Genomic DNA, 25,178 nt, shown 5'->3' with positions numbered 1-25,178 from the left:
CAGAACCTCTGAAAGTATTAAATTAAAAAAAACAACATAATTCTCAAGATTTCAGTAGAAAAAGGCCTAAACATTTTGTTAAACCAGCAAAGGCAATTCTGAGTCAAACTGAAATGTTTACTGCAAATATTCATAATTCTCCCTTTTTTCCCATCCCCAAAAAATCACAGAATACAAAGGTACATAAACTTCTCCACATACTTTTCTTTTTTATAATACAAAACTTCTTCAACTAGGATTCTTGGGAGAAACTGAATGCTTGTTCAAAATATAAGAGTTTTGCTACATCGCTTGAAGTTGCTGTAAGGATGCGACAACCAATCACACTGGTTTATTTCAATAAACATTTTATAAAAAGTTATTTCTATTTGTTAAAACTTTGCAGCTTCTCACAAGATGTGTCCTGAATAAAGGCCAGAAGGGGACACTGTGATCATTTAGTCTGACTTTCGTATAACACAGGCCACAGAGCTTCCCCACTCTCATGGCTCTTCTCTCAACCCTCTCCAATTTATCAACATCCTTCTTAACTCGTGAGCACCAAAACTGAACACAGTATTCCAGCAGGGGTTGCACAAGTGCCAAACACAAAGGTAAAAGAACCTCTCTACTCCTATTTGACAGTCCCGTCTCCTTTAATCGCAGCATCAGGCTGGAAGCACATATTCAGAACACATCTCTTTCAGAGTCACTGCTTCTCAGGATAGTCTCCCCCATCCTGTTAAGTATGGCCTACATTCTTTGTTCCTATGTGTTTATATTTAGCTGTATTAAAATACTGTATGTAGTTTGTTCACACCCAGATTACCAAGCGATCCAGATTGCTCTTCATTATTTACAGCTCCCCCAGTTTTTGTATCATCTGCTTAAATATGGATTCTGATGTCCAACATTAAGGCAGCCAACTTTGAAAAGGTTGCCAACTGTAGTAACATAGGCCCACATTAGGTTTAAGCAGGCTATGGTTTCAAACTGAGTTTGGATTTTTAGCATGAACAGTAGGACTGAAGCATGTAAAAGGATGAGATTATGAGAAAACACAAGTTATTTGTGTTAAACTTGTAGTGACCCTAAAAAATACCAGTGTTATCTCATTTAAGGTTTGGGATGAGGTAAGAGAAATAAAGAAAATATTGTTAATTGGGCACCAGGCATGGTAAATAATTGGCTTGTTTAGTTTAGTATAAAGAAATGTGTAGTTTGGTAGTCAAAGAGAAATACAGCCAAACAAGATAAGATGCAAACCTTAAAGAAAGAGGCCCAGTCATTAATCTTGTCTTGACTGGGGCAGAGGACAAGGTTCAAACTTAGCTGCTTCATCTGGAGTTAGTAAGGTCTGACAACAAACAATGACATCACCTGTTTCTTATAGTGAATTAAAAAGCAAGGTTTTCTAAGGGTACTTTGTCAGTGCCTTTCCTTATTCCTCTGGAGTCACGCCATGATGGGAAGGTCCCTCCCAGGCCTGATCCTGTTGAGAGTATTTTGGCCAGTATTTATAACTGTATTGCTGTTGGGTAATAATACAAGAGTACATTGCTTACGCTTGTACATTTATCACTAAGTGGCCATTGAATTAATGAAGGAATGCTTGTGCGGAAACTGAGTCATGGTAAACCATAATAAACTTATTAAGAAAATAATTTTCAATACCAATAATACAATTTAGCAAGTTCTTGGATCTTGATTTGCTTTTTCCATGTCAATGCCCCATAACAGACTGCTACAAAGGACATTATGCAGCTGTCCCTTCTGTTGGGACTAGGGAGGCAGCAGGCCTTTTCTTATACAGCAGATAGCTCTTAATCCGAACTGCATGGCACCTTAGGTAACAAGATGGGTTCTGCAGCTCAGATAGAACCATTACTATTAAAATGGGGCTAAGATTATTAGTTAAGTGTTTCCTCTTAATAGCAGCAAAAGGCCAATGCTTGGCCATCTGGATTAATAAAACTGTACTGTATATGTGCATATTTAAGCAAAATTAACCATTGTTTAATAAGTTGGCATTTTGTTATTAGTATTCCATCTCACGCAAAGCATGAGAATGTACTATGAATAGACTTTACAGTCTTTTATATTTGCTAATCACATTTTAAAAGGAATGTGCATGTCATGTTTTCTTGTGGAAGTGGATAGCTGCCTTATTCTCGTCAAGCTGATTTCCATTTTAAAATGTTTTGTGAAGGGGTGTGAAAATTTATATTTTTTCTTTTTAAGATGATAGCCAAATTTAAAAAGTCCAGCTCGCTTTTGAAAGAAACTATTTTCATGCTCTAAAGAGATTATTTTAGTTATGTCAATGCCAGACAGAATGCTGTAAAGCCCAACCCCAGAAAAATATTGACACACCAATGTAAAATATTATTTAAAAAATAGGATTGAATAGTGCATTTAAAATGCATCATCAATGTAAAATATTATTTAAAAAACAAGATTGAATAGTGTCTTTAAAAATTGTATAAAATTAGTTATTCAATTCTCTTCTTAATATAATAATTTAACATACATATTTCCCTTAACACTATGTCCTTTCTAGTTAGCCTAACAATTTGGAAGTCCTAGAAATGTGAAGAGCTAGGAATGGTTCACTAGTTTTCCAAAACGGAAGCAATTACATTTAGTCTGGTTTGGTTTAGATATCCTTCAAAGTTAAAATAAGGTGTTCAGAAAGATACAAGATTTAGCATGAATTTTGTGCCCTAGTAAACATGAAGTTAAAACAAAGACCCTGATCCTCCAACTAAGAACACGGGGGTGTGCCGTTGAGCCTGCATGGAGGCTAACTGACTTCCAGTGGGCTCTGCATGGATGCAGTAATCTATTTACACACTATCAGTTGCAGGATTGTGTCAAAGTAAGCAAAACTCAGTCCATAGTGTGTTCTCCATCACAATTTTTCCGCCATGCCGTTCCTGGATTTTACCTGCTGACATAGAAACTATCATTTGATCTATTGAAATAGCTAACACCTCATTAATGAGAAAAACAACTTTACATTATACAAAGGCATAATTTAAAGTTGTCATCTTTTTTATTCTCAGATAATTATCTAAAGAAAAATGATTGCATGCCATATGGAAACTGCTAATCAAAGCACTCTTAATATTGTTGATGAAAAAGTATCAAAACACAAAAGGGTTTTGTCATAATTATAAAGGGAAGAGTAACAGCCCTCCTGTGTACAATACTATAAAATCCCTCCTGGCCAGAGACACCAAAATCCTTTTACCTGTAAAGGGTTAAGAAGCTCAGGTAACCTGACTCACACCTGACCCAAAGGACCAATAAGGGGACCAGATGCTTTCAAATCTTGGTGGGGGGAAGGTTTTTGTTTGTGCGCTCTTTGTTTTGGGGGTTGTTCGCTCTTGGGACTAAGAGGGACCAGACATCAGTCCATGCTCTCAAAATCTTTCTGCACCAATCGCTCATATTTCAAACTTGAAAGTAACAGGCAAGGTGTGTTAGTTTTATCTTTGTTTTCTCAACTTGTAAATGTTCCTTTTGCTAAAAAGTTTACCTCTGTTTGCTGTAACTTTGAACCTAAGGCTAGACGGTCCTCTCCGCTCTAAATCTGATACCGTAAGTATTCCAATCCTGATTTACAGAAGATGATTTACCTTTCTTTCTTTAATAAAAGCCTTCTTTTTAGAACCTGATTGATTTTCCTTGTTTTAAGATCCATGGTTGAGCTGACTCAGCAGGAATTGGTGGGAGAAAGAGGGGGAATGGTTAATTTTCTCTCGTTTTAAGATCCAAGGTTTGGATCGTGTTTGCACCAGGGAATTGCAGAGAGTCTCAGGCTACCAAGGAAAGTTAATAGTATTGAAAGGGAATATACTGGGGGGCGGGGGGGGGGGAGTAGGGGGGGGTACACAGAGTTTCCCAAATGACTCATTAACAATTTGGGCGGTGGCAGCAATGAGATCTAAGCTGGTAATTAAGCTTAGGGGTTCTCATGCAGGTCCCCACATCTGTACCCTAAAGTTCAGTGGGGAAGGAACCTTGACAGGTTTAAAAGTGTACAGGTATTAAGAAAACAATAATGCTTATAAAGTTATCAGCAAGCATGGAAGTACAAAATACATTTGTCAGTACCGTGAACTGAAGGTCAATGCTAATTTTTTTAAATATCCATCTCTGAAATAACATGGAGAAAATGGGGAGGGAGGGAGTCTCATTTATTTACTATATAAATATCCAGTTTTGCCCACCACACACAACCTCTCCCTTCCAACATTGATATTTACATTTCATTTAAGTGGAAATACAAATAAATAAATAAAAATAAAAAGCATACTACCAAACAGGTACTGCAGAATATACTGAGGTCCAGACTTCCTGTCTCTGCAAGTTCAACTATTGTCTTTGGAAGAAACAAACAAGAAATAAAATTAGTATTTGAACTTTTAAACACATACCCATCTAATCTCCAATGCTAAATGATTTCTGTAGCTCATATTCAGGCCTGTATGCTCAGACTATCTCAGGCTTTGCCTACAACAGAATATTTAATTTAAATAAGTTTTAAACCTATTTAAACTGGTACAAAACTCTACGTAGACATTTATTTCCAATTAAAAGTGGCTTATATAGTTTACCTTAAACCTATTCTTAGTTGATTTAAGCTAAATAGATATAAAGCAAGTTTAGACTGACTTAGCACATCCACACAGAATTTAGCACACAGGTTTAACTAAACTGATTTTAAAATCACAGATTTAAACTCAAACTATTTTGCATTTTGATAAATCCTCAGAGATTACCTTCCAGTCAGGACCCATCAGTCAAGAAGGAGAAATTTAAGTTCAGTGGTATACAGTCCAACGTCTCAAAGCTGCAATTACTTACTCCATAGAATGTTCATCTCATAACCACAAAAGCAGTAATAAAAGCCAAATCTCCGACCCACTATGCATCATGCTATGCTTATGGATCAAGTGATATACAATGGTGGATTTCAGTTACAACATCCCAATTTCCTTACATTAAATTAAATCCTTTCATTTTATGTGTCCTTCCAGTATCTATTTTGTTATTGGAATAATGGTGACTTATTACTCTAGGAAATGAAGATAGTCTATATTTCCAACAACTTTTATATTTCAGCAGCTGAAGATTGTGCCACAAGAGGCTTTTATATAAAGTTTGCAGTGTCTGGAAAATATATATTCACAGATTTCAAAGGAATTGTCCTGAAAATGTCTATTGCCAAAGCTACTTTTCTTGGCCCAGGAAGAATTAACTCTGATTAGCATGAATAGTTAAGGAATAAAATTAAGGACCAAAACGCTTGTCTAATGTGTACCTTCAGCCATAGTACACGAAATATATTTTAACCATGGTTCTGGGTTTTAAGTGCCCTGTCATGTTGGTGTCTTTGGATCCATATGATTTTGAGTCTTTCTTCACCTCTCCTGATTAGAAAAGAAACAGAAGGTACTTATGACTATTTTGTCTTTTTTTTTTTTTTTTTTTTGTCAGCACAGTGACAAAATCCCGATGGAAGAAGACTGAAAACTGGCTAATTTTTTATTTAGACCCTGATTTTGCAAAACACTGAAGCATGTGCTTTATTTGAAGTAGGTGAGCAGTCCCATTGACTTCAATGAGACTCCTGTGTTTATGTGGGGCTTACTTACTGCTCCACCAAGTGTAAAAATTACTTAATTATGTAGCCTTGCTGAAGTAATGGTACTTAGATTGGACTAGCCCAGAATCCAACTTGGTAGATGCGCAGTAACAGAAAAGCAGTTCTGTATGCACATTCACTGATATTAAAAAAACTGATCTATCCTGTAAACAAAAATAATCTAACCAATCACAACCTCATCAGAGATTACTCCTCTGCACATGGACAAATATATAATTCCAGGCAGCCTGATGTCATTCCACTTTGATTTGCAGTGAGTTGCACAGCATGCTTGAGAGTGGGATTTCCGAAAGAACTTAAGAGTCAGGAGCACAAGTCTCACTGATTTTCAATGGGATTTATACGCCTAACTCCTTTAGGGGCTTTTGAAAATCTCTCCCATAAACTAATGGAAGAGGTTACTGCTGCTCTCATTTTGGGAATTTGTGATTGCTAGGTTTGATTGCTCAAAAACTTCATTTCAATAAAGGGCAAGTTAGAACTGCTAACTGTAATGGGCTTGAGTATCAGAAAATGATCATAGTAAAAGATTATAAATGCATCTGGTCATAAATTATATGCCAGGATGAATTACTCTCAAATGCCAATGAAAGCTAATCACAGATGTCTATCTCAACATCAGAACCGAAGAAGAAACTTAACTCAAACAGAACTCAATATTTTGTCAATAGAAGCTCTAGCTTTGTTGGTATAGTATATGTAAATTACAGTAACTTGTAAGTTTGATTTATTTTTAAAACAGAATTTACAAAAGCTTTAAGCAATGACATTTAAAGTGACAGCTAATGTAACAATGACAGACTCCGGTCGTCGGTGGGCAGGACTGAACCTGGGACTTCTGGAGCTTAGTGTATGAGCCTTTACAGCATGAGCTAAGAGTCAACAGTTTTTTAGCTAAGACTGTAGAGCAGACTCATTTAACTCTCTGTTTAAGTGGTCTCGGAGCCACTCGATGGGTCAGAACACCATAGCCAGGAGGAGTGGGGGTTACATACTTCGTTTAGCTGAGGAAGCATGTCCTGAGCTTCAGAGACGTCCCAGCTGAAATCTCGGAAGAGCCCCCACTTGTAATGCTGACAGACTCCGGTTGTGGTCAGGCAGGATCAAACCGGGGACCTCTGGAACTCAGTGCATGAGCTTCTACAGCATGAGCTAAAAGCCAACTGCCTTTTAACTAAGGATGTAGAGCAGACTCATCTAACTCTCTTTAAGGCCTGGTCTACACCGGAGGGGGGGATCAATCTAAGTTATGCAACTTCAGCTACATGAATAACGTAGCTGAAGTTGACATAACTTTGATCTACTCACTGTGGTGTCTTCACTGCAGTGAGGTGACTGCTACCATTCCCCTGTTGACTCTGCCTGCACCTCTCGCGGTGATGGAGTACAGGAGTCGACGGAAGAGCGCTCGAGAGTGGATTTATTGCATGTAGACTACACACGATAAATCTACCCTCGCTGGATCGATTGCTGCCCGCCGATCTGGCAGGTAGTATAGACATACCCTAAGTGGTCCCGTTGCCACTCAACAGGACAGAATACCACACCCAGAAAGCGTGTGGGTTACACTAGTATTGGAGACAAGATGAGAGTGAGGTAATATATTTTATTCAACCAGCTTCTGTTGTGAGATACAAGCTTTTAAGCTTACACAAAACTCTTCTTCAGGTCTGGGAACTGTACAAAGAGAGAACGTCTACAATGCAATTAGACACGTATGGCTGGCCCTTATCAGCTGACTCAGGCTCTTTGGACTTGAGCTAAGGGTCTACTTAATTGGGGTGTAGACATCTGTGGATGGGCTGGAGCCTGGCTCTAGGACCCTGCAAGGTGGGAGAATCTAAGAGATTCGGCTGCAGCCCAAACCCAAACTACACCACAATTAAACAGCTACTTAGGCTATGTCTACACTAGAGACCTTACAGCAGTACAGCTGCTCTGTGCCGCTCTCTTGAGAGCACAGAGCTCTCCTGTCAACATAATTAAACCGTCTTCAACAAGTGGCGGTGGGTATGTCAGCAGGAGGAGCTCTCTTGCTGACACAGCGCTGTGCACACTACCACTTACGTTGGAGAAACTTGCAGCTCAGGGGAGTTTTTTTCCCCACACCCCTGAGCAACATCAGTTTTGCCAAGATAAGTGGTACTGTAGATAGGGCCCGAGCCTGAGTCAGCTGGCACAGGTCAGCAGTGGGTGTCTGTCTGCAGCATAGACATGTGTCACAACTAAATACAAGGTGGAACAGATTGTTTAGCATAAGCAGTTAAAACATATTTCATGGGATTATTCAAGGTGAAGTGGCCAGTAGGTGGAAAGCTGGGGTGGGTGTTAATGGGTTATATATCAGGGGTGGGCAAAATAGGGCCAGCGGGCCAGATTTGACCCATGTAATATTTCTGTGCAGCCTGCCAGGTTCTTTGGCTGCCACCACGCGATCTCTGGGCCGCTAAAAGTCCTGCAGTGCAGTAGGGTGCTCAGGCAGTCTGCTTGCCTGCAGTGGCCCCATGCCACTTCTGGAAGTTGCCGGCTGCTGTTGGCATGCCTCTGCGTGCCCCTGGCGGCGGGGGTGGGTGGGGTGGATGGGGAGCTGGAGGTGGCTCCGCATGCTGCCCCCAGCCCCCGCACCATCCTCACAGCTCCCATCGGCTGGAAACTGGCCATTGGGAGCTGCAGGGGGTGGTGCTTGCAGGCGTGGCCAGTGCATAGAGACCCGCTGCCCTCCTCCTCCCGAGGGGCACGCAGAGATGTGCCAGCAGCAGCTGGCTGCAGCCGCTTCCAGGAGCAGTATGAGACCACAGCATGCAGGCAGCCTGCCTGAGCCCTGCTGCAACACTGGCCGGGAGCTGCCTGTGGTAAGCACCTCCCAGTCAGACCCTACACCTCGCACCATCTCCCGCACCCCAAGCTCCTGCCCCAGGTCAGAACCCCTCTTGCATCTAAACTCCCTCTCAGACCCTGCCCCTCCTCCTGCACCCCAATCCCTTGCCCCCAACTGGAGCTCCCTCCTGCACCCAATTCCCTCCCAAAGCCCCTCCCCTGCACCCCAACACTCTGCACCAGTTCAGAGCTCCCTCCTGCACCCAAATTCCCTCCCAGACCCCACACCCCCTCCATTAATATAGTAGAAATGCGTGGCCTGTGATGACTTTATCAAAATTTGTTGAGTGGCCCTCCAGCAAAAATTATTGCCCACTCCTGTTATAGATTGTTGTAATAAGTCATAAATCCAGTGTCTCTATTCAGTCCATGATTTTTAGTGTCTAGCAAAGTTATGAATTTAAGCTCCCAGGCTGGTCTTTTAGAGGTGCTGTGCTGGTTTCTTTGAAGATGGGGACTGAGAGGTCTGATATAGAGTGATCTCTTTGTGAAAACTGGTCATCCACAGGCGATATAGTGTTTATGTCATTTTTCTGTGAGAGTTCATTCAAGAGCATAGTGATTGTCTGGGTTTTACCCACATAGTTGCTATTGGTGCATTTAATGCATTGTGAGGTACACCATATGTTGTGATTAACATGTATAAGATACATGGATCTTGAAAGGTATGTTGTGGTGGTGTTTATCAACCCCCTCTACCTCTACCTTTTCCCCCCCTTCCTTTCTTCTGGAGAGGTCTTCACTGGACACTTCACCTTGAATGGTCTCTTGAAATATATGTTAACTACTTATGCTAAACAACCTGTTCCACTTTATAGTTAGCTGGACACTGAGTACATTTCCTAGGACAGAAGAGCTGTGTAAGCTTGAAAATTCGTCTCTTTCACCAATAGAAGTTGGTTCAATAAAAGATATTTCCTCACCCAACTTCTCTCTTTAATATCCTGGGACCAACATGGCTACAACAACATTGTATACAGCTAATATTAAGTTAGTCCCATAGTTAAGTACATTTGGCATTCAGGTACTACCGTTACGAGAGAGGTACAAGAACCTATGCAGAATAGAGCAGATTTTTATGCTTCCATAAATGAATCTGGATTACCTAATTTATCATCACTTTCAAACTCATCTCATTGCTTTTTGAACCTAATATCAAGATTTACACACACTACCACCTCATTAAATTTAAACTACAATTTTATTTTGTTAATTAAAACATCATGAATGTTAAATTTAGAAAGCAAGACCTGCACACTACTTGCAAATAAAGACAAGAGAATATATAAAATAAATGCAAAAACAACCTTTTGATATTGCTATGCATTTGTTTCACAACAATTTACTCTTATTTCCCTGTGCTAAACAGCAAGTGACTCAAAATTTGGAAACACACAGGTAACTCATCCTTGAAAAAGGACATAGCATTTTCTCCCCATCCTCCTAAAAAACTTTGTACTATTTTTACCTTTTTCTTTTGTTCTTCTGTGGCTTTAATAATTCCTGGGTCTGATTTCCAGGATTTTCCAAAATTGTAGAAAAGTGCAACACTATTGGCAAGGAATGGAAGATGTATAAAGAGAAAACTGAGATGTGTTTAAAGTCAAGGAATCTAAAGAAGTTCAAAATGAAAAAAATTACAGGAAGACCAAACTGGGCTGAATTATTAACATCTGTCAACTTGAAATAAGATGACCAAGAATCACTTTGTTCTAAAAAGTTGCCAGAATCAACGATACTTAAAATAAGCAGAAAATATTGTGTCTTAAGGACTTCTATTGTAATCTATATTCTGTAGAAATTCTCTTAATGCAGTTTGATTGCCTAACTCTTTATAATTATTTACACTGTGTTAAAATATGAATTATCATAATTCAGTTATTTCTATCTGTTCTTTGTTGTTTTTAATTTAAATTCCATATAGTATTATCTCCTTAAAGTATTTCCTGATTTCACAGTAAATATCCAGAAGTTCTATGTATAAGATGCTCATTTGACTGCTTATGTCTTCATTGTCTTAAAATTCCAGTTAGATCACCCAAAGGAATGCTTTTAACCATATAAGGGATTGTCTAACAGAGAATGATGTTAGAGGGCAGTAATCCCTCAACCTATGCTCATTTCCAAGATACTCAACTCAGAGTTTATACACTAATTTGAAAGCTCTCTCAGTGTAAAGCAAATAACTAAAAAAGCAAAATTATTGGGTTTTTTGGGTGCTATTTGAAACATGATCCTCTTATAAGCGAAAACTCATATTTCGGACCAGTGAAAGACATTTAAAAATATATAATCTATACCTATAAAGTAAGAATTCTTAGTATTCCTGAAAGTGTTTATAAATTCAAGAGCAATATAAATACAAGGAATGACCACTAGTTTAACATTTTTTCCTATGCTAGGATATACACAGCTTTATAGTGGTTTAAATCATAGAATTAATAGATTTCCTAGTAATAGCCAATAATGAGCATGAAGTACAGCACTTCTGAGGGACCCAAAAATCTGGCATGTTAGTGTACCAATCCTACTAACATGTACGTGAGTAAAGTCACTGACTTCAGTAGTCATTGGGACTACCCAAGTGAGTAAAGTTTGTTATTTACATACATTTTTGCAGCATCAAACCCTGAATATAGATTGATAACTATAGTGTTTTACATGGCTGTATGTACTAAAATTGGCATCCGAACATTTTATGCATTGATCATCTACAACATTTTATGTAACAAATTTTATGGAAAACTGAGTTTCATTTGTTGTTGTTTTTAATGGCATGGAAAATGAGATTTTGGAACTGCACAGTGTATAGTGAATTATGAATGCTGAGCCAGACACTGATATTTTAAAAGATAATCAGCGAACAAGCAGCATTATCTAAAACATTCTACATCAATATACAGACAAAAATATTCAAAATAAAAACATGAAAAAATGATATGAGGTCCAATTCTCATTTATCTTATGGAGCCTTTACACCATGCTGGCAATGTACAGGGGCCTTAGAGTGTAAATGTAATTAAGGCCTCTTTACACTGCTGGACACGCTAAACTGCTATGTCTAACAGTCTAACACTGCAATAGCAGGCTGAAGCGTGCTAGTTTGAATCTAGCAACACAGCTAAAAAAAAGCTGTCAAGAGGTGGTGGCATGGGCTGTACAGGTCTGCCAGAACCCTGGCCACGTACTTATGTTGCCTGCGATCAAGGCCAGGCTCTGTCTCTTCACTGCTATTTTTAGCTATACTAGTTAGATTAAAGACAGGGTGGATATGCCTATCTGAGCTGCAATCACAGCTTTGATGGCAGTGTAGATGTACCCTGAGAATCAATCTCACGGTATTTAAACAATTGTTTGCCGAAATGAAGTATATTTGATTAATTCTGTATGTTTTGTATCCTATCGTACCCTAAAAAAAGTCCTTGCTCTGATTCCGTTCTCTGAAGGAAGAAACTAGTTGTAGATTTGAACTGTAACTGAAAATGTTTGATAAGCTAATTTTAATTTTTAATAATGTGCTCTATACAGTAGCCTCTTAGCATGTTAGCTCACTATAAAGACTAATTAAGCTTGACTATAACAAGCTCTTTTCAGTAAATTATAACTCTTGTACCCCCATATACACCATAACTTACTATATGCCCTGCTGCATTTGATCTCTACTGATCAAAAGTTGAGTTTAATCTTTTTTTTTACTAACTCAGTTTCTTGCTAAATGCATTTTTTGAAATTAGCTCCTGCCAAAAATAAGTTTACTTTATTTATATAGCTTTAAGGATTTACATTTTCTCTAAAATACTTACTATTTTCACTGATATTTGTGTCACGACAATAAAAATAGTAGAAAAAATGTGAAACATCTTCTATTTAAAATCCTTTAAACAGACATCTGCTATGAACAATAAGGTAGAATTGAAAAAAATTACATAATTCATTCCAAATTACTAAACGTCATGTCTAGACTGCTAAAAAGAAATAGGCAGGACAATAATTTATTTTCTGTCCAGTAAAATGGTTTTATAACCTTCAGTTTGTGGCCTTACTTTTAATCCACTGTATTAAATCTACTGCATAAAATTTGGACAATATGTTCCTATGACCAAAAAACTGCTCATGCACCCGGGCCCCACAGGTAGTAACCCAGAGACTTTTTTCTGCATGTTCCTCTTACCCTTCACTCACACAGATTGTATGGACATAACTTGAGGATACGTCTACACTACAAAATTATGTCAACCTAAGTTACGGCGACATACAGCCACCACAGTAATTAAATTGCTTGGACATGTCCTCACTACGCTCCTTGGGTCGTGGTGTGCATCCTCACCAGGAGCACTTGCTGTCATAAGCAGATAGCTAAGGGTTAATGTTTCTTTTACCTGTAAAGGTTAATAAAGGGAACCACACACCTGACCAGAGGACCAATCAGGAAACCGGATTTTTTCAAAGCTCAGGGAGGGAAGTTTTTGGGTGTGGGTCTTTGGTTCTGTCTGTGCTCTCTCGGCTATGAGAGTGATATCTATCTCCAGGTTTCTAATCTTCAGTTTCCAAGTGTAAGTACAAAAGGTAGAAGACAATAGGTTTTTATATTGTTTTTGTATTTACATGTGTGTAGTTTGTTGGAATGTTTTAAATTGCATATCTTTTTGGATAAGGCTGTTTATTCATTTTTATTTTAAGCAATTGACCCTGTATATTGTCAACTTGATACAGAGATCATTTTTATGTCTTTTTCTTTCTTTTTATATAAAGCTTTCTTTTTAAGACCTGTTGGATTTTTTCCTAGTTAGAACTCACCAGGGAATTGGTGGGGAGGAAGGAAACAGGGGGGAAGGGAAAATCTCTTTGTGTCAGAGTTGCAAAGCTTACCTTTGCAGGGACTTCGATGAGGTGAAAGAAATTTTGACTATCTTGTGTTTGCCATTTCAAGACTTTGAATTATAGGCTGTATCTCAGGGCCATTCCAGGGAAGGAACTGGAGAGGAGAGTAAAGAGAGGGGAAGGGAAAGGTTATCCTTGGTTGTAAGACTCAGCGCATCTGAGTCTTGGGTCCCACAGGGGGGAAGGTTTGGATGGAGAGACCAGAGTTGCGCCAGACACTGGAAATTCATTGTGGCTTGGCAGCGCTATCAGACTAAGCTGGTAATTAAGCTTAGAGGAATTTATGCTAGCATCTTATTTTCTGAACTCTAAGGTTCAGATCTAAGTAGGAAAGCTATGACACTTGCACCAATTTAACTGTCAGTGTTCGGCATTGTGGGACAGCTTCTGAAAGGCAGCAACAGTTGATGTAAGCAATGCAGTATCTACACTGACACTGCATCGACCTAACTATATCAACACTGACCCTATGCCTCTTGTGGAAGTGGAGTTAAGTCAGTGTAGTGGGCGAGTTACATCAGTGGGAGCAACATTTTAACGTAGACGCTTACAGAATTAAGTTGACGTAAGTTGCCTTATCTCAACCTAACTCTGTAGCATAGACCAGGCCTAAGAGTCTCCAGATAAAATGGCAAAATTCAGCCCCTCCCTTGCTATCTTTTATTAGGAGAACTCCAGAAGATAAGTGCAGCATTGATAGGAAAACCATCCTCAGGAAGAGAGAAAATTGGCCACGTGCATACTGAAACTGAAAGGAAGGCTGAATGGGAAAGAAGGATTATGGATGAATGATAAGAGGGTGGGAGTGGGTCAAATCTCAGCAGAGAATTTCAGGAAAATGAAAACAAGGAGCAAAGAAGTGAGGTGAACGAACAAGAATCCGAGTGGGGGAAGGTTGCGCTGACAGAGGGAATTCAGAAACCTTATGAGGAAAAGGGCAGGCACATCCTAGCCCTTGCTTCAAGGAAAACCTATGCAACTTACAGAGCTTTTAGGGACACCAGCAGTGCATGTGGAAAAACATATGAAGCTTTAAAACATTTATAGTATAGGTGACATTCTACCTGGAGGCAAAGCACCGATGGCTGGAGTGGGATTAAAATAAACTATTCATCCAAAAAATTATCAGCAAATGCACTTTCAGGTCTACAAACTATTGGTGAATTCAAGTCAAGTTCATGGACTAATTTTGATGGAACCAAAAAAATGCTTTGTTAATGTCAAAATGAAACTTTTTGCTTGGACTTTTAGACTGACATTTTCACAACAGCAAACAAAGGTTTCACAAAGATGGCTTCTTCCCCCCCCCCCCCCCATTAGCCCAGTGGTTAACATGCTCTTCTGGGAGGTGGGGAGACTCAGGTTCAAGTCCACACACTAACTTGTGAGTAAAGAGAATTTAAACTTGGGATTCTCACATCACTGGAGTGCCAAAGCTACTGTGCCAAGGGATATTGTGAGATGGGGCTTTTTCATTCTCCCCTCTGGAAGCTGTTTTACTTTTTTTTTTTTTTTTTTAAAAGGACCTTATAAGGGAGGCCCCACCCACCTCTTCCCTGCTGCCACTTTTGTTTGCTTGTTTTTGTCAAAATGCATGGAAGTCTAAATGAATTTTTCAGGTTAAAAGTAAACATTTCCTTTTGGGGTTACCAGAATATTTTGTGTTGAAATTTTTCATTTCGCTAATATTAAAACATTGTGATTTATTTTTTAATTTCTACACTCTGAAAAATGTAAGTAACTGTTTTTGGATCAAGCTGAAACTATTTTATTTATTTTACAAAACTCCCAGTGAACTCAAAACTCCATTATCTGCCCAACTCCAGTTGTGGCCTCACATCTTTTCAGTCCTAGCATTTTCCTCACTCAGACCCAAGTAGAGAGAGGTACACACCTGTATACATGGCTGCAAAGCTGAAGAATAATGTTGGCAGTAATCCCCTCTCTGTAGATTTCACACTCGGCAACTTTCTATGCAGTAAAGGGTTCCAAAAATATTTAGGTCTTAATCCTAAAGCAAAATACTAAAATGAACTTAACCATGACACTTCCCGGTTTTCATTGTGTGAGACAGAGTGCAAAAATCCATGACTCATTTATTACCTTCCTACAAAGTAACACCTTTCACTGTAATTATCAGAGCAGTTTGAGCAATAATGATTGTCCCATTAAAGTGACAAAATACATAAAAGGTGATGTGAATATTTGGTTAGCTAAGTTTGATCCAAAACTGCAACCTATCTAGTGGCTTCAATTACATACAAATTGCTGTTAATTTACAACTACACTTCTACCCTGCTATAATGTGACCCGATATAACATGAATCAGATATAACATGGTAAAGCAGCGCTCCAGGGAGGAGGAGCTACGCACTCCTGCAGATCAAAGCAAGTTTGATATAACACGGTTTCACCTATAATGTGGTAAGATTTTTTGGCTCCCGAGGACAGCGTTATATCGGGGTAGAGGTGTACATATCAAGCAAAATATTGGTTGGAACCAGAGCTATAAATTGAAAAGGGGGCAAGGAAGAGAGTGTGTGTATGTATATACACACAGACATATCAGGACACTCCCCCAGAGCATTCTGAACAAATCCATTTACTCAATAGGTCTCAAAGCTACACCTCCATAACTAGTAGCCTCTTTGTCTTTCTGAATGTAAGTCTTCCTTTGTTCTTTTCTTGGATTTGTCTCTATATTTTTGACTGTATATACATATGATGCCTTCATTCTGTAAAGTTTTATTTTAAAAAATTATGATCATCTTCTCTGTTCAGCTATCAGCATTAACTGGCCAACTAGTAGAAATTTGGGGAGGGATTTTCAAAAGCATCTAAGGGAGCTAGGGTTTAACTCCCTTTGAAAGTGAATGGAAGTTGGTGTCTAACTCTCTTAGCTGCTTTTCAAAATCTCATGTTCAGTCATTATAACATGAGAGGATATCAAATGAGCAGAAAGGCATAAAACTGACATAGTCAGTTTTTAATTGAACTAGTGATTGCCATTGTTTTTTTTTTTTTTATTTACCAGTAAAAATTGGACTAGAAAGGCAGGTCTGCTGTATAAACAAAAGGGTTTTTCAAGAAGCATTTCTTGAAATCGACTTCATATTGTTCCTAAATTTTTCAGAATGGTGAAGCTAGGCCAACTGTTGTCGTAGGGTGCACGCATGAAGCGTAAGATCAATATATGGTAGAAAATGAAACCTGTCTGTTGTTCAGAAGCCAGATAGCATCATGTTCAATTTTTGGCAAATAAGTGCCCAGATGCAGAACCCTTAGACACTGATAATAAACTAAACCATCTCAGATTTGTTTTCCTCTCCTTACAGGTTTTCTTTGGTTTTCCTTTACTTGTTAGATCTTCACTTGGGAATTACATGCTGACTAATAACGTTCACTGCCAAATAAAAGTGGTAAACACAAGAAACTAGATAGAATTACATTGATTTTTAAAAAGTCAATGTTGCAGATCATTAACAGTCATTTTGACATTTAAAGGTAAGTGCCCATAAGCCTTTGCAACAACCTCATTGTATTCAAAAGTGACATGGTGAAAACAAAGGTACTATTAGTGTTTTTCCATTGAGGATGACAGTGTTTTGTGACAAGCTAGTTGAGAGACTGAGTTCTGTAAGCTGTCATACTTGAATTGATCATTTTAAGTTAGAAGTCATTGTAATAAGATGCCAAATTCATTCTAGTTCTTCTGGCAAATTGCCCTGTAGCTTTATTGAAAAAAAGAAATTACATGCCTGCTTTATTTTTGTAGCGTAAGACATAGAACTGTGGTCAGAGTAAGAATCTTTATATTTTTACAGCTTTACCTGATTACTTAGAGCAGAGCACAGTACTTCTTTATTCTCTGTAGTGTGGGTAAAGTGACATCTGATGAAATTTCTCATTGTGGCAGTTTTCATTACATGAATCTAGCAAGTTATTTTACTCAAAAATACTTCCAAAAGGATTCATTACATATCAAGTTGCTTTATGGGGACTTTCAATGCAATAATATTAAATAAAAATAAAACTTTGCATTTCCATATTGCCTTCTAAGGATCTCAAGATCTGTTCAGTTTTCATTATTTGTTCTATTTTAAATTTAAGTTCATTGCTGGAAGTGTTATAAAGTAATATTTAATATTCCAGATATGATTTATAAGCACTCTTATTTATATAGATAACAATTCAGTATATACAATTCAAGGTCCAGTTAAGGTAATATAACTTTCTACTTCAGAAGCCAAGTGAGTCAAGTAAGAGGACAGAAACTGAATATCATGACAAATATTAAAAAACTTTAAGATTAACAGCTGATTTTCTGCAATTTCAAAGTAGTCACATGAAAAGTGAAGCAATTCAGCTAAACCACAAGGTTTCACACTTTAGGCTTTCTGTTGTATCTTAAACTGTTAAAACTGATTGGTTTGTTACAATCTCTGTCTGATGTGGCTCTAAGTGATGGGAGTGATCACACCATGCAAACAAAATCTGTGTTTATTTTTGTGGAAATGAACTAAAATAATTAAAAAATAATTTACCTGAAAGTACATTATTATAGTAATATGTGATACAGCGGGGTCCCCAGTATACGTTGGGCTTGTGTTCTTGAGAAGCGTGAGGGATATCAAAACGACATATACCACGGACCCACTGGTAGAGCAGTGGTATAGGCAGGAGGGGACACTTGGGTGAGCAGCGGAGAGGCAGGAGTGATCTGGCCAGGGGCTTCCGGAAAAATGTGTCCCCATACCACCACCCGCTCCACTCCTGCCCGGTGCTCAGGGCTTGCCTCACTCTGCCAGGTACTCCTACCAAGAGGGGAGCAGGGTCAAGGTGTGGGGGCTTGCTCTGTTCTGGCACTCCAGCCAGGGAACAGAGGTCAGGGGCTTGGAAGCCCCTGTAACCTGATCCCACTCTCTGGCAGGAGAGCCGGATGAGTGGAGTGGGTCAATCCCCCAACCCCGCTCCACAACTGAAGCGCCAGAGCTAGGCAAGCCCCGGTGCCCTGACCCCATTCTCCAGCTGGAGCACCGGGTGGGGGGTGTGGGGCAAGCGCTGGGCTGGAAGCAGAGCCTGGACTGGGGAGGGGCGGGCCTGGATGTTAAGTGGGTGGGCTGCGGCTCCTCTGTGGCTACACATAGCTGTCACTCATCAATAGGAGAATGTGTTCCGATTCACGTCGTTCCTGATCCGCATATCCGTCGCTTGAAACTTACAGTACTGCAAACAACGGATATGCGGATTGGGACAGATGTGTATCGGAACATGTTCTTCTATTGAGGAGCAATGGATATGCAAAACAACGGATAAGGGGGAGATGTATATCCCCCTGCAGTAACTGAAAATGGCTCCATGTGTCCCACTGTGTCTTTTTTGTGTTTACAAGTGGAATTTCATCCCATATCTGTTGTAAAAATACAGGACATACAGTAGCGTATGAATAATAAAGCTGTTCGTGCAATCTCTTCTCAAATACAGCTGAGCAAGAAGTTTGCAAATAATCCCTAACAAATGTCAGAATGCTCTTTTATAGTAATATTTTTCCAGGATATCTGCATTTCATATACTAAAGCATTCACAGTATCATTTTTCTGTTTAGCCATAGCATGCAACTGATTTTAAATATTTTCTAGCCTCTCTTTTATACAAACCAAGATTTATAACTTAAAGCAGCTTACAGAATGTGAGCCAAGTTAATTCCAGGCCAAAAGAAGTTTGTAGCTAAATTTCTCCACTGATATGAAAAGGCATTCCCGTTTGTATATTTTAACCTGACAAAGAAAGGGAGCTGAAATTTCTTTTTAAATTGATAGACTTTGAAGGGGAAAGGGGAACAGAGATACTGCATGCAACACATTACTTCATAAAGGTGATTTTTTAGTAACAGTGCTGAACGCAAAGTAGTTCATTATGCTTTTCAGATACAAATCAAAGAGCCTTCTATAGCTTTACAGAATGTGCATTGTGCTTAAAATTTTTACTGTGTACCCTCCATTCTTTTCCATACTGTATCTGTAAATAATAGTCATCAAATTGCATAAAGCAACATTATCCAGCTGATGTGTATTCATTTGTTTTAAAGAGGATTCGATTTACACGTCTGCTTCCATTTTCACAACAAAGCCACATAATACTCCAGCCAGTTATTTAGTACAATAATCAGATAAAACAGACTTGAAATTCTCTTTCCCTTGAGTTGCACAAACATTTTCTATTTGGTTCACACTGTTTTATGTTGTATAGTTCATCCACTGCAGATTCTCAATATGTTCTGAGGTAAAATAACTTGCCCAAAACAGTCTAATATCCAGCATTCATTCTTCTAATTTTTATAGTAGATGTTTAATTCTTACACTTAAAGATGAGGAGGTTACTTATATGTAATTGGAGGTTCTTCGAGATGGGTGGTCCTTCTCTATATTCCACTGAGGCTTTATGGATGTGCACCATGCGTCCAGAGCTGGAGATTTTTCTTGTCATAGTGTCCATTGATCCGCACGTGTCTTTGGTTCACCTCATGTTTCCGTCCAAGGTGATAAAAGCTGGGGCAGACTGACCATATGTCCGGTTCTTTCTGCACTACAAATCCAACAGATCCACAGCAGAGGGGAAGGAGGGTGAGAAGTGGAATATAGATAGGGACCACACATGTCGAAGGACCTCCAGCTACAGGTACGTAACCTCCTCTTCTTCTTCGAGTGATAGCCCCTAATGTATTCCACTGAGGGTGATTAACAAGAAGTATCTAAGTCGGAAGAGGATGCAAGGATGAGAACGGTTGAGTGGAGGACAGGCGTACCAAATGAGGCATCTGTCGCAGAGTCCTGCACCAAGGCACAATGTGTGGCAAACGTATGTACTGAACTCCATGTGGCCACTCTACATATATCCTGAAGCAGCATATTATGGAGGACAGCCATGGTCGACGCAGTAGACGCAGTATTGATCTTGCTCACTGACCGAGAAGGAATGTGGGCAGGAGGCGCAGATTTTAAAGCCTAGGTTTTTGGCACAGTCTAGTACCCGCACATGGGTACAGTAGTGAAGGAAGAAGGGGTATTCACTGGGATCCCCAACAGGGCCAGCAGGATGGATCTGGAGGGTGCTGAGGAGGGCCTCATGGTGCAGGAAACCACTGGCTCTGCAGCAACTGGAGTGGAGGATACTGCCATGATGTAGAAGGATTCCACTGGTACTCATAGTGGCAGGAAAAGATGGGTGGTCCCTTGACATTGATTCAAGTCCTCCAAGTATGAAAACTCGGAGACTAGTTCACTGGTGAAATCGGCAGAGTTGTGTACACCGTCAGGGGAGGAGTGGTGAGCAGTGGCTCAAATGTGGCACATTTGGCACCAGAGATAATGTCTTCCTGTAAGCAGAGGGACCCAGAAGGCGTGGAGACCTTGGTTTTCCCAGGGCAAACACTTATGGGAGCTCTGGCACTTTTCCCAACCTCCCCAGAGTAAAGTCTCTGGAACTGGAGCAACAGTCCTACCCAGTGCGGATGATTCTCTGGCTCCGAGAGATGCTGATGTTGACTACGTGTGCGGGTTCGCACCTGATAGCACTGGATCCATTGATTTATGTGGCTTCTTTTTGTGTTTGTGTGCTTTAGTGCAGTCCATCCCCATGACTGGAACTCATGGAAGGAGTCTTTCCCTTTTTAGGCATAGAGGAAGACTTATAACCTTACCTCATGATTAGGCCTGGCGCACGGATCACAATGGTGGTACTGCCAGTGCCTGTCTTGGATTTTGGAATTAGAGGTGCACTCTTGGTATGGGGGAAGGAAGGGGTGTTGCTTGGCCAGGGTCTGAATGAGGTCTCATAGTGACTTCCATAAGGTGCTTCCACAGCGGAGAGCCTAGCATTCTCAGGTATGACTTGGAAAGGACTGGCACATACTGCACCTGGATGAAATGTGGGATTCTCCCAAGCAGTACAGGCATCTTCCTTGTTAAAACTCTCCAAAAAAGGAGCACCAATCCTGCTCTACTAAAGATTACTATAAGGACAATAAAAACAGTAAAAAAAAAAAATGTAAAACTAATTATGAACAACTGTGTATTTTTTAAGTGCCTCACATGTAACAGGACACTAATAGTTCCAACCCAGATGATGCGACAGTGAGAAGGAACTGGAGATGCAGTCGATCTGCCTTGCCCTTTATCACCTTGGATGAAACCATGAGGTGAGCCAAGGGTACATGCACAGACTAACAGACACTAATGCTTAAAGGATCTCTAGCTCTGGATGCGTGATGCAGATGTGTAAAACCCTCAGTGGAATACAATAGGGACCCTAACTGAAGGAAGAATTTAATGTTGTATATCTTTAACTGATTATGTTAGACAATATTTTAACACTTTTAAAACAAGATTCTCAGAGATTTTAGGCACAGTGGCACTCAAACTTGTACGCCTACATCCTAAGAGACATGAAAGACTCAAAAAGAAAAACAAAATTTGCAACACTGCTTTTTAACCTCAAAGTTTGGCTTAAATAATATCTAGGAGTAACAGATCATTCTTTAAGCATGAAAAAACAGTGGCAATCAAAGGTATATCAGTGACTGCAGTAATATTAGATTGTCCAGCCAGTATCTTTCATAAGCATTACATTCACTTAAAAATACTTAAAACTGAAAGCATTAAGTAAAAATTAAACAGTCGTTAATAAAATGTGTTTGTTGATTCTTTGGTCAAATGATAAAATATTATTAAAATGTGCAACCCAGAGAAAGTAGAACAGAAGTTTAACTTGATTAATATGGTAAAGTGAATTTTTGACAAAATCTGACTCAATTTCTACTTTCTTTCTGAACATGGTAAGTTTATCTCTAGGCAGATCTAGTTATACATTCTGTCCAGTGGCTAATATTTATAAAGATGTGATGTTGGCAAATCCCAGCAACTCTAATTATGTTCACAGAATGTATTTTGTTTAGTTTCATCAGCTGTATGTAATATTTTATTTACCATATTTTTGAAGTCTATATAAAATGGAACTTGCAAACTAGTTAGGAATAGCTAGTTATGGCTGAACTGCCTGTAAAAACGATACCAGAAGTGATAAATATGAGTGACTAGGGAAAATGAAGTTTTCTATTTATCCTAGGAAAAGCATATATGCTACTTAACTTTAAAGACTATAGGTCACGGTGAGCTCATGTAATTATAATCTTTTTGGCAACATATGGCCTTGCATTTCTCTGCTAAAGAAATGAAGAAAAAAAACCCTCAAAAAACCCCCAGAAAAAGTTTGGATAGACATTTTCAAGGAAAAGGTTTGAGGAAAACATTGTTACTGGCACAAAGCAACAATGTAATTTTAAAGCAGTACAAAAATAACAATTAAGATTTTCGATTACTATGGCATAGTAAAGTTCTATTTTAACAAAACCAATAAAGCATTAAGAATTTTAAATAGTTGTAACTATTTTTAAATTACAATTAATTCTTTACTTTTGAGGTCATATTTAGAATTCACTAAACACATACAAATCACTAAAATGAAAAAGTTATACTACTGAAAACAGAAAAAGGATATCATTCCAAAACCAGAAAAACCATGTCACATACATCCAGAATTTAGTTGCCAGGTATATTCCAAGAGGCAGTGCACTATGCATTGAGTGATCAAAGAATGATCTGTAAAACAACAGAAGTGATGTCATCACACAGTATGTTCTTTCATATGTCATTTAAATTCAGAATCAGTACACATGAAAAAACCTCCTTTTATGTAACACATTAAATAACAATTATATCTCCATATACTGTTAGTAACAGATTTTGCTTCTGGAGGTCTTCAAGTCACCCCGATGCAGAAGGATGGATGAGAGGCAGTTAATGTCACTCCTCAATGGTCAAAGTGGCAACTATGGTGTAATATAAGACACAAGGGAAGCAGGGCTGATATGAATCTTTAATCAAACATAACGTTAATGTTTTATGCTATCCTAGGTCAATACATAAACTCTTCCAAAACCAATTTTAAACCGAGTCTAAAATAAGATGTTAACAGTTGGACTCAATCTGCAGAGTAAGTCTTGACTCAAATGACTGGTCCCCATTGTCCTCAATGTTTATAGACATCATATCATTTCCTATTCATAAATTCCAAGACCAGAAGAGACCACTGTGATAATTTACTCTGACCTTCTACATAACAGAGGTCATGGAACTTCTCCAAAATAATTTTGGGGCATATCTTTTAGAAAAACATCCAATCTTGATTAAAAATTGCAAGTGACGGAGAATCCACGACAATCCTTAAACTGTTCCAATGGTTAATTATCCACACTGTTAAAAAATTATGCCTTATTTCCAATCTCAAGTTCCAGCTATTGGATTGTGCTATATCTTTCTCTGCTAGATGCAAGAGCTCATTATCAAATATTTTTTCCCCATGTAGGTATTGATAGACTATGACCAAGTCACCTCTTAATCTTCTCACTGTTAAACTAAACAGATAAAGCTCTTGGAGTCTATTACTATAAGATATGTTTTCTAATCCTTTAATCATTCTCATGCCTCCTCTCTCAACCCTCTCCAATTTATCAACATCCTCCTTGAATTGTGGGTACCAGAACTGGACACAATATTCCAGCAGGTGTCCCACCAGTGACAAATACAGAGGTAAAATAACCTCTGCTCCTACTTGAGATTCCCATTTATGCATGCAAGGATTGGACGTGAGCTCATGTTCAACTGATTATCCACCACAAACCCCTAATCTTTTTCAGAGTCACTGATTTCAAGGAGGGAGTCCCCTATCATGTAAGTATGGCCTGTATTCTTTGTTTCTAGAGAGATATATTTACATTTAGACATATTAAAAAACATTTTGTTTGCCTGCGCCCATCTTACCAGTGACCTGTTCTCATTATTTACCAATGACCTGTAGCAGGGTGGTCCCCTGCTCCTGCCCTTCGGGGCTTGGAACAGCCCTGGGAGAGGGCTGCGGCTGGGAAGGAAAGCCTGGGCTGATTGGGGAAAGCAGGCTCAGCTGTGGCCATGCCCCAATCAGGCCCAGCTGGCCCCTATAAGAGGCAGTGAGCCAGGAGCCCAGAGAGTCTCCCTCTGCCTATAGAGGGAGAAGGGCCTGGCTGCAGGGAGCTAGACACAGGGTACTTGAGTGAAGCAGGGCTGAGGAAAGGCAGAGGAGCTGGGGTGCTTCTGCCTGGAAAGCCCCAGGCTGCGGCCTAGCATAAGGCCAAGAAGTACTGCGGGTTGAAGGGGGCAGGCTAGGGGTAGGCAAAGGCAGCAGGTCCAAACCCCTTTGCCTGTGATGAGTGGCTGATACTGCAGTCTTCCCCAGTGAACCCGGGGGCTAGATGGAGACTGGGCAGTAGACAAAACTGAGGCAAAGTGGGGATAGTGGGTTGGGGTTCCCCAGGCAGGGGAGACTCAGATTGGTGGGATACTGCCAGGGGGCAGCACCCCAGTTAAAAGGGCACCAAGGTCCAGGGAGGGACACGGGGGCCAAGAGGACAAGCGGATCACCAGCCTGCAGAGGGCGCTCCAGAGCTAGAAAAAGCTAATTCCCAAAACAGACCAGCAGGAGGCACCCAGAGGTGAGTCTGCTCATCTACACTCCCACTATTTTTGTGTCAACTGCAAACTTTAACAGTGATGATTTCATGTTTTCTTCTAGGTCACTGCTAAAAATGTTAAACAACATATGGCCAAAAACTGATCCCCGTGGGACCCCACTAGAAAACATACCCGCTCAATGATGATTCCCCATTTACAATTAT

The 25,178-nt window shown here is 39.5% G+C and overlaps 1 protein-coding gene across 1 annotated transcript in view; it reads right to left on the bottom strand.

Annotated features, from left to right (window-relative positions):
* Positions 1 to 25,178, bottom strand: part of ZDHHC17 (zDHHC palmitoyltransferase 17) — a 134,212-nt gene that overhangs the window by 24,369 nt on the left and 84,665 nt on the right. The window contains exons 10-12 of the mRNA XM_032805454.2: positions 22,967 to 23,067; positions 9,999 to 10,123; positions 4,304 to 4,366 (exon numbers count right to left, since the gene is read on the bottom strand). Coding sequence (XP_032661345.2) covers positions 4,304 to 4,366; positions 9,999 to 10,123; positions 22,967 to 23,067 — 289 coding nt within the window. The remainder of the gene's footprint in view (positions 1 to 4,303; positions 4,367 to 9,998; positions 10,124 to 22,966; positions 23,068 to 25,178) is intronic.

The sequence above is a fragment of the Chelonoidis abingdonii genome, chromosome 1 (assembly GCF_003597395.2).
Source record: "Chelonoidis abingdonii isolate Lonesome George chromosome 1, CheloAbing_2.0, whole genome shotgun sequence".
In the NCBI taxonomy this organism is placed as follows: domain Eukaryota; kingdom Metazoa; phylum Chordata; order Testudines; family Testudinidae; genus Chelonoidis; species Chelonoidis abingdonii.
This window is presented reverse-complemented; position numbering and strand designations above follow the sequence as displayed.